Raw genomic sequence first — 10,705 nt, 5'->3', positions numbered from 1 at the left:
ATGTGTGTGTGGTTCAGTGGTAGGGCTGCCGGAGTCGGTGGAGGATGTGTGTCCTGAGATGCCTCGTCTGGACGGTCTGATCAAGGACATTACTGACGTGTCAGAGTCCGGCGCGCGCTACACAGAGATGCCGCACGTCATCGAGGTGGTGCTGCCCATGCTGTGTAATTATCTGTCCTACTGGTGGGAGAGAGGCCCGGAGAACCGTCCCCGTCCCGCAGGCGTCTGCAGCAGCACTGTCACCTCCGAACACCTCAGCCTCGTCCTCGGGAACATCCTCAAGATCCTCAACAGCAACCTGGGCATCGACGAGGCCTCCTGGATGAAGCGCATCGCAGGTGAGCATCTCCCATGATGCACCTGCAGTCAACATGTGACTTAAACTGATTCCTTTCATCTAGTTGCCAACATTTCTCAAGACCGAAAGTGAAATAAAAATGAATGATCAACTATATACCAATTTAAAAAAAAGTACAAAACTTTACAATTCAAATGAAGATTTAAAAATTTAAAATGAATTCAAAATATAAATAAAAATTAGAATAGTATCTTGAAAAATCATTACATTTTATTACATAAAAAAATGTATATGCATATTGAATATATATATATATAATAAATGACAAACACAGCAAAATAACTTTTTTAAATAGAAAATCAATAGAAATCAATTCAAAAATGTAACAGGATATCAAAATAACACTCATGAACTCAAAAGTCATGATAAAAGTATGATAATTTAATAAAATCTACATAGAAATATATATTTTTTAATTATTATAATTATAATATATTATAATAATTATAAATATAAAAATGAACAACAAAAGTCCTAAAATTGTACTATTAAAATGTGAAAATAATTTAATAATAATAACATTAACACTAATCAACTCAAAATCATTATTATTTAATAAAAACTATATAGACACGTTTAATAAAATAATACAAATGACCAAAGGAGAAAACACACACACAACAAAAGTACTGAAACTTTAAATTTAAAATGAAGCTGGAAGAATAAAAAATAAATTCAATATGTTTATAAAAACTAGGATGGTATCTCAAACAAATGACCAAAAAAACAAACAAATGAAAATGGAAAATTTAAAAATAAAAATAAATTGAAAATATTAGCAGAAACTGTAGTAGTTTCATGGACTCAAAAATCATTAAATTAAAATTTCATAAAAATGACACTGTCATATTTAAAAAATAAATAAATAAAAACGCCAAAAAGCACTAAAATTAAAAATTAAAAAGATTAAATGTTAAGAATAAAAATGATTTCAAAATATTAATAGAGACTATAACAGTGTCTCAAAGTAACAGTCATGGACTCAAATAAGAAATAAAAATGACAAAAACACAACACCAGGTGTGAAACTTTACAGACATTAATCTGAGTTACTGTGTGTGTGTGTGTGTGTGTGTGTGTGTGGCAGTGTACGCTCAGCCCATCATCAGTAAGGCGCGCGCTGATCTGCTGAAGACGCACTTCTTGCCGACGCTGGAGAAGCTGAAGAAGAAGACGGTGAAGGTGGTGTCGGAGGAGGAGCTTCTGAAAGCTGATGGGAAGGGCGACACCCAGGAGGCGGAGCTTCTGATCCTGGATGAGTTTGCAGTGCTGTGCAGAGATCTGTACGCCTTCTACCCCATGCTCATCCGCTACGTGGACAACAACAGGTCACTGACAATATAGATATTTTTTGCATTATTTTAATTTTACATTTTGATGAGTGCAGTTTTTTTATTAATTAATAAAAAAATATCAGTTATTTAAATGTTACATTTATTTATTTGTTTTTCTATTTCAGTTGTCTTTATTTAAAAATTATTTATTTTTTACATTTTTATTAGGAAGTTCATTTATTATTTAAATTATAAATGTAATTATGAATTATTAATTCATTATTTTCTTTTCATTATTTTTTATTAATCATTTTTATTGAACATATTTATAATTTAATAACTTATTAGTTTTAACTTTTAATATTTTTATGTTTTAAAATGATGTGTGAAGTGAAGTGTTTTTATTTTTTTATAAAAATTTTGCATTATTCATTATGGTTTAATGTGTTTTTTTGTACTGATTTATTATAATTGTACATTTTTATTATTTATAAAAACATATACATGTGTTTTTTCTTATTAGTTTTGTTTTTATAAAATCATTTTAGTTTTAAAATATTTATTAGTAAGTTAAAATCTTTATGATTTTTATTTTTTATTTTATTATTCATTATGGTTTAATTAATATTTTTTTATTTTTAACTAATTGATTTTTATTTAACATTTTGATTACTAAGTGTATCATTTAGATTTTTTCTTTTTATTTCAAACTTATGCATTTTAATTTTACATATTTAGAATTAATTATTAGTGTTTAATTTTACATGTTTCATGTTTTACATTGAAATAATATTTTTTATTATTTAATACAAATTATTATTTAGTCTTTAGTCTTCTATTTTGATTTGTTTCATTTTTGTTATTATTTGTTTTTATTTTATTGATTATTATTTGATTTCTATTTTTTATTAAACATTATGATTTAATTCATTATGCTATTTTTATTTATTTTTTTATCATTTTTTATTTTCATTATGATAATGTAATTTTATGTATATATGTTTTTGTTGTTGTTGTTGAGCTCCCAAGCCCCAGTTTGTAAAGGTTAATTCACCTGCTGTAGCTCTGAACTGTGGTGCATCTGTTGGGTTCAGGTCTCGGTGGCTGAAGGAGCCGGACACAGACTCCAACGAGCTCTTCAGGATGGTAGCAGAGATCTTTATCCTGTGGTGTAAATCACACGTAAGAGCCGAGTCCATCAGCAGCTTTATGAGGCTCATAATGAAGCGCCGGCTATAATATCACATCACTGAGGTCTCGTTAAAATGAGCGTTATTTTAATCACACACGGTCCAGAGAGCATCACATTATCATTCAGAGCAACATCAGGAGCTCAAGGTGTCCGTCTGTTTCTCTGCAGAACTTCAAGAGGGAAGAGCAGAACTTTGTCGTTCAGAACGAGATCAACAACCTCTCGTTCCTCACCGGCGACAGTAAAACCAAGATGGCAAAGGTACGAGTGAGAACGAGCTCGAATCAGTCACTTACACCACTCCCACGTAAAGAAAAATCACATTCTATTCATCAAGGATGCATTAAATTGATCAAAAGCATTCAGCTTTGATCACAGAAATAACTGATAGTTAAACAGAAATGTTCACATCGAAAACAGCTGTTTGAAATGATAATATTTCATTATTAGTGTGCGGATGACAGCAGAGGCGAGCAGGTTTGATGTTGATTGTATTGTGAAGGATATGGATAGATACTGTACGAGCTGCGCTTCTGATTGACCGTTTTAATCTTTCATCACACTTTCCCCTTCATAAACACACACGAAAGCTGTCATTAATAACTAATACCACACATGCTAATGTCCAGATCATCGCTGGTAGATTTGTTTTCGCTGGAGAACAAATGAAAGCTCATAAACCTGTCACACATAGGCATGTATTTATTCATTTAAAGCTATATTAACAGAAATTATTTTTATTTTACTTTGATTTAATTCATAGCCTTTTCTTTTGAGGGTTGATCATTTAAAAAACTTTTTATTTTGATTGGTTTTAACTTTAAATGTTTATGATTATATTGATGTTTACCTAAAATTGTTATTATAGTTTTGCACATATTTTATTAGTGTTTTATTGTTTTATGATTTAATTAATTGTTTTTTATTTTAATTCTTAATTTTTTTAAATACATTTTTACATTATTTTCTAATTTTGATGGTTTTTATTTTATATTTAAATGAATTTTATTCAGGAATTATTTATGATTAACAATTTATTTTTAATATACATTGATTTAAGTTTTTGTTTATTTTTTATTTTGACTGTCTTCATTTTCATGTTAAGGGATCATTTTTTAACAACTGATATAGCTTTTGATTCAATCACTAATGATAAAACGCACATTTTTAACCGAATACATTGAATAACTCTCACAGGAAATGGAAAATATTACTCCAATCTCTTAAAGCAAACTCAGTCCTGTTTGGACTGACTGAGATCATTCAGAAGTTTTGCCGGTCTGATCACAGCTTTTGATCCGATTGATCAGTGATTGAATGTGTTTCCTTCTCTAACTCTTGTTCTGTCTTTCTCCTTCATGCTCAGTCATTCCTCCCCAAGGTACAGTGAGCTGCATGAGCTCTGATCACTGTGTCTCTGTCATGTTTGTCAGATTCAGATCCGCTTCATTACAGTCACAGCTGATTCACTTCCACTCTCACAGATATACGCTTACGCTGTTCATTTTCCTGACTTTGTGAAAAGCTCTCAGTGATTCCGGCGTTTGTTCTGCTGTCGCTCTGTCAGTCTTTGAATTAGCTTTTGTTTTTATATTTTCAGTTTGAATTTTAATTTTGTGTTTAGTATTTTAGTACTCTAACATACATTTTGCTTCATTAGTTGCTCTTATTTTGGTATGGTTTTTTGTCATTTTTATGTTGATATTTATTATTATTATCATTAATAATCTAATCATTATTAGCAACAAAATTACTTTTAAATTATCATTTATATTTCTTTATTTTGTGTGTGTGTGTGTGAGTGTTTGTATCAGTTAGTAGACAAGGAATTTTTTTATTTAGTAATAGTTTAGTATAGTTTATTTTACCTATATTTTTGACTAACAGCAGTGGTTTGAGATTGATGTGGTTTAATGTGGATGATGGTGATTGTGAGGGTAGATGATGCAGTGGTTAAAGCTTGTGTCATGTCGTGTGTGTGTGTGTGTGTGTGTATAGGATCTGTCTTGTTTCAGTAGTGTATCTCATGTTAGATTTGGTCGTTGCTGATGTGTTTGTGTTGTTTGTCGGTTCTTCTGGTTCTGTGTGTCGTGTGTAGGCATTTCTTTCTTTAAATATTTTTTTAGTTTGTGAATAGTCATCACACAGTGGAAGCTTTTGTACAGATGTCTTTGATTTCTGAGGAGGATTGTGTGTTCCTCAGACCAGTATTAGATGTTTTTGTATTTATCGCCGTGTGTGTGTGTGTCAGGCTGGTGGTCAGGATCAGGAGCGGAAGCATAAGAAGCGCCGTGGAGACTTTTACTCCGTCCAGACGTCTCTGATCGTGGCGGCGCTGAAGAAGATGCTTCCCATCGGTCTGAACATGTGCACGCCGGGAGACCAGGAGCTCATCCTGCTGGCTAAGACAAGATACGGCCTGGTACAGGGGTCACGGGGGACAGGGGTCAATGGTCACCGCTGTGTGTGTGAGAGATTTAACGGTTTTGTTTGGATTGTAGAAGGACACAGATGAAGAGGTGAAGGAGCATATCAGACAGAACCTGCACCTGCAGGAGAAGGTCAGTCCTAAACACATACTCGCACACACAGACTCACTCATTACTCACTCACACTCACTCACTCACTCTCTCACTCACACTGACTCACACTCACTCACTCACACTCTCACTCACACTGACTCACACTCACTCACTCACACTCTCTCACTCACACTGACTCACACTCACTCACTCACACTCACTCACTCACTCACTCTCTCACACTGACTCACACTCACTCACACTCACTCACTCACTCTCTCACTCACACTCACTCACTCACACTCTCTCACTCACACTGACTCACACTCACTCACACTCACTCTCTCACTCACACTCACTCACACTCACTCACTCACTCACTCACACTCACTCACTCTCTCACTCACACTCACACTCACTCACTCTCTCACTCACACTGACTCACTCTCTCACTCACTCACTCTCTCACTCACACTCACACTCACACTCACTCACTCACTCACTCACACTCACTCACTCTCTCACTCACACTCACACTCACTCACTCTCTCACTCACACTGACTCACACTCTCACTCACACTGACTCACACTCACACTCACTCACTCACTCTCTCACTCACACTCACTCACACTCACTCACTCACTCACTCACACTCACTCACTCACTCTCTCACTCACACTCACACTCACTCACTCTCTCACTCACACTCACTCACTCACTCTCACTCACACTGACTCACACTCACTCACTCACACTCACTCACACACTCTCTCACTCACACACTCTCTCACTCACACTGACTCACACTCACTCACTCACACTCACTCACTCACTCACTCTCTCACTCACACTGACTCACACTCACTCACTCTCTCACTTACTCACACTCACTCACACTCACTCACTCACTCACTCTCTCACACTGACTCACACTCACTCACTCACACTCTCTCACTCACACTGACTCACACTCACTCACTCTCTCACTTACTCACACTCACTCACACTCACTCACTCACTCACTCTCTCACACTGACTCACACTCACTCACTCACACTGACTCACACTCACTCACTCACACTCTCTCACTCACACTCTCTCACTCACACTGACTCACACTCACTCACTCACACTCTCTCACTCACACTGACTCACACTCACTCACTCACTCTCTCACTCACACTCACTCACACTCACTCACTCACTCACTCACTCACTCACTCTCTCACTCACACTCACTCACTCACACTCTCTCACTCACACTGACTCACACTCACTCACTCACACTCACTCTCTCACTCACACTCACTCACACTCACTCACTCACTCTCTCACTCACTCACTCTCTCACTCACACTCACACTCACACTCACTCACTCACTCACTCACTCACACTCACTCACTCTCTCACTCACACTCACACTCACTCACTCTCTCACTCACACTGACTCACACTCTCACTCACACTGACTCACACTCACTCACACTCACTCACTCACTCTCTCACTCACACTCACTCACACTCACTCACTCACTCACACTCACTCACTCACTCTCTCACTCACACTCACACTCACACTCACTCACTCTCTCACTCACACTCACTCACTCACTCTCACTCACACTGACTCACACTCACTCACTCACACTCACTCACACACTCTCTCACTCACACACTCTCTCACTCACACTGACTCACACTCACTCACTCACACTCACTCACTCACTCACTCTCTCACTCACACTGACTCACACTCACTCACTCTCTCACTTACTCACACTCACTCACACTCACTCACTCACACTCACTCTCTCACTCCCACTCACTCACTCACTCACACACACACACCCACTCACTCACACTCACTCACACTGACTCACACTCACTCACTCACACTCACTCATTCATATTCACTCTCACTTACTCACTCACTCTCTCACTCCCACTCACTCACTCACACACTCACACCCACTCACTCACACTCACTCACACTGACTCACACTCACTCTCTCTCTCTCACACTGACTCACACTCACTCACTCTCTCACTTACTCACTCACACTCACTCTCTCACTCCAACTCACTCACTCACACACGCACACCCACTCACTCACACTCACTCACACTGACTCACACTCACTCACTCACTCTCTCTCTCACACTGACTCACACTCACTCACTCTCTTACTTACTCACTCACTCTCTCACTCCCACTCACTCACTCACACACTCACACCCACTCACTCACACTCACTCATTCATATTCACTCTCACTCACTCTCTGACTCACACTCACTCACTCACTCACTCACTCTCACCCACTCACTCACACTCACTCATTCATATTCACTCTCACTCACTCTCTGACTCACACTCACTCACTCACTCACTCACTCACACTCTCACCCACTCACTCACTCACACTCATTCATATTCACTCTTACTCACTCACTCTACCACTCTTTGACTCACACTCACTCACTCTATCACTCCCACTCACTCACCATCACTCACTCTCTCACTCACTCACACTCACTCACTCACTCACTCTCTCACTCCCACTCACTCACTCACAATCACTCTCACTCACTCACTCTCTCACTCCCTCTCACTCACTCACTCACTCACTCAAACTCACTCACACTCAATCTCACTCACTCTCACTCACTCACTCTCACACTCACTCACTCACTCACTCACTCTCACTAACTCACTCCCCCACTCTCCTCCCACTCACTCACTCCCACTCACTTACACTCACACTCACTCACTCACTCACTCACTCACTCACTCACTCACTCTCTCACTCCCACTCACTCACTCACATTGACTTACACTCACTCACTCACACACACACACACTCTCTCACTCCCATTCACTCACACTCACTCACTCACTCACCTCTCACTCCCACTCACTCACTCACACTCATTTTCACTCACTCACACTCACTCTAACTCACTCTCTCCCTCCCACTCACTCACTCACTCACTCACACCCACTTACTCACACTCACTCTCACTCACTCACTTTCCCACTCTCTGATTCACATTCACTCACTCACTTTCACTCACTCACTCACTCACACACTCCCACTCACTCACTCACTCACTCACTCTCTCCCTCACACTGACTCCCACTCACTCTCTCACACTCACTCACTCACACTCACTCACTCTCCCACTCACTCACTCACTCACTCACTTACATTGACTCCCACTCACTCACTCACTCACACTCACTCACTCTCCCACTCACTCACTCACTCACTCACTCACTCTCTCACTTACACTGACTCCCACTCACTCACTCTCTCACACTCACTCACACTGACTCCCACTCACTCACTCACTCGCTCTCTCACTCACTCGCTCACTCACTCTCACTCAATCACTCACACATGCCCCTTCATTACTCACTCACTCACACACAGGCATACTCATTACTCACTCACTCACTCACTCACACTCACTCACTCTCCCACTCACATACTCACTCACACTGACTCACACTCACTCACTCTCTCACTCCCACTCACTCACTCACTCTCACTCACACACACCCCTTCATTACTCACTCACTCAAACTCACTCACTCACTCACTCACTCACTCACTCACTCACTCGCTCACTCACTCTCACTCAATCACTCACACATGCCCCTTCATTACTCACTCGCTCACACACAGGCTCACTCATTACTCAATCACTCACTCTCTCACTCCCACTCACTCACACTGACTCACACTCACTCACTCACTCACACTCACTCACACTCACTCACTCACTCACTCACTCACTCTCTCACTCCCACTCACTCACTCACTCACTCACTCACTCTCACTCACACAAACCCCTTCATTACTCACTCACTTACTCACTCGCTCGCTCGCTCACTCGCTCTCTCTCTCACACTCACTCACTCACTCACACACAGGCGTACTCATTACTTACTTAATCACACACAGGCGTAATCATTACTCACTCACTCACTCTCTCACTCACACTCACTCACTCACACTCACTCACACTCACTCACTCACTCACTCACTCACTCACTCACTCACTCACTCTCTCACTCCCACTCACTCACTCACTCACTCTCACTCACACACACCCCTTCATTACTCACTCACTTACTCACTCGCTCGCTCGCTCACTCGCTCTCTCTCTCACACTCACTCACTCACTCACTCACACACAGGCGTACTCATTACTCACTTACTCACACACAGGCGTACTCATTACTCACTCACTCACTCACTCTCTCACTCCCACTCACTCACTCACTCTCTCACTCCCACTCACTCACTCACTCACTCACTCACTCACTCTCACTCACACACACCCCTTCATTACTCACTCACTTACTCACTCGCTCGCTCGCTCACTCGCTCTCTCTCTCACACTCACTCACTCACTCACACACAGGCGTACTCATTACTCACTTACTCACACACAGGCGTACTCATTACTCACTCACTCACTCACACTCACTCACTCACTCACACTCACTCACACTCACTCACTCACTCACTCACACTCACTCACTCACTCACTCACTCACTCACTCACTCACTCACTCACTCACTCACTCTCTAACTCCCACTCACTCACTCACTCACTCACTCACTCACTCTCACTCACACACACCCCTTCATTACTCACTCACTTACTCACTCGCTCGCTCGCTCACTCGCTCTCTCTCTCACACTCACTCACTCTCTCACTCACACTCACTCACTCACACACACTCACTCACTCTCACTCGTCAGCTGTCACTACAGATTGATTCTCTCTGTTCACACACAGTCGGCGGATCCGGCTGTTCAGTGGCAGCTCAACCTCTATAAGGATGTGAAGGTGAAGACGGATGACACTCTGGATCCGGAGCGGAGCATTGAGAGAATCCAGAGCATCTCAGCCGCTGTATTCCACCTTGAGCAGGTCATGTCACTCACAAATTAATCGCGTGTCATTCTGTCATTTCTACAGCAGCTGCACCATGTCATACAAATATACAGATTCATATAATTTGAATACTCTGTTTAGATCTTCATCAGCCGAACCCTTCGAGCTCAGTTATCACCCTGAGAGTTATTACTCAGTTAATATTGCAATAATTTAACAACATGTTCACAGTTCTGATGTCTTTTAATGGTCACCTGACATGCAACTAAACATATTAAATATTAAAAAGCTGTGAATATGTAAAAAAAAATAATAATAATTCATATAAGATATTATTTTATTCATTTATAAATTTTCGTTCGTTTTTCATTTTTATTTAATTGTTTTTTATTAAAAAAATTGCTCATTTTAATTTTAGAATGTTAATAAATTATTAGTTTTTAATT

At 40.0% G+C, this 10,705-nt stretch overlaps 1 protein-coding gene across 9 annotated transcripts in view; it reads left to right on the top strand.

Moving 5' to 3' along the window:
- The window catches only part of LOC132144914 (ryanodine receptor 3), a 155,661-nt gene that overhangs the window by 112,780 nt on the left and 32,176 nt on the right, over positions 1-10,705 (top strand). For 5 of the 9 annotated variants that reach the window (XM_059555497.1, XM_059555492.1, XM_059555496.1 and 2 more), the window contains 8 exons: positions 18-338; positions 1,446-1,686; positions 2,727-2,814; positions 2,993-3,085; positions 4,191-4,205; positions 5,076-5,246; positions 5,326-5,385; positions 10,161-10,295. In XM_059555497.1, coding sequence (XP_059411480.1) covers positions 18-338; positions 1,446-1,686; positions 2,727-2,814; positions 2,993-3,085; positions 4,191-4,205; positions 5,076-5,246; positions 5,326-5,385; positions 10,161-10,295 — 1,124 coding nt within the window. The remainder of the gene's footprint in view (positions 1-17; positions 339-1,445; positions 1,687-2,726; positions 2,815-2,992; positions 3,086-4,190; positions 4,206-5,075; positions 5,247-5,325; positions 5,386-10,160; positions 10,296-10,705) is intronic. The other 4 variants (XM_059555500.1, XM_059555495.1, XM_059555498.1 and 1 more) reach the window with 1 other exon arrangement.

Source organism: Carassius carassius, chromosome 8 (assembly GCF_963082965.1).
Source record: "Carassius carassius chromosome 8, fCarCar2.1, whole genome shotgun sequence".
Classification (NCBI taxonomy): domain Eukaryota; kingdom Metazoa; phylum Chordata; class Actinopteri; order Cypriniformes; family Cyprinidae; genus Carassius; species Carassius carassius.
The sequence above is the reverse complement of the archived record's forward strand: the minus strand, read 5'-3'. Positions and strand labels throughout refer to the sequence as shown.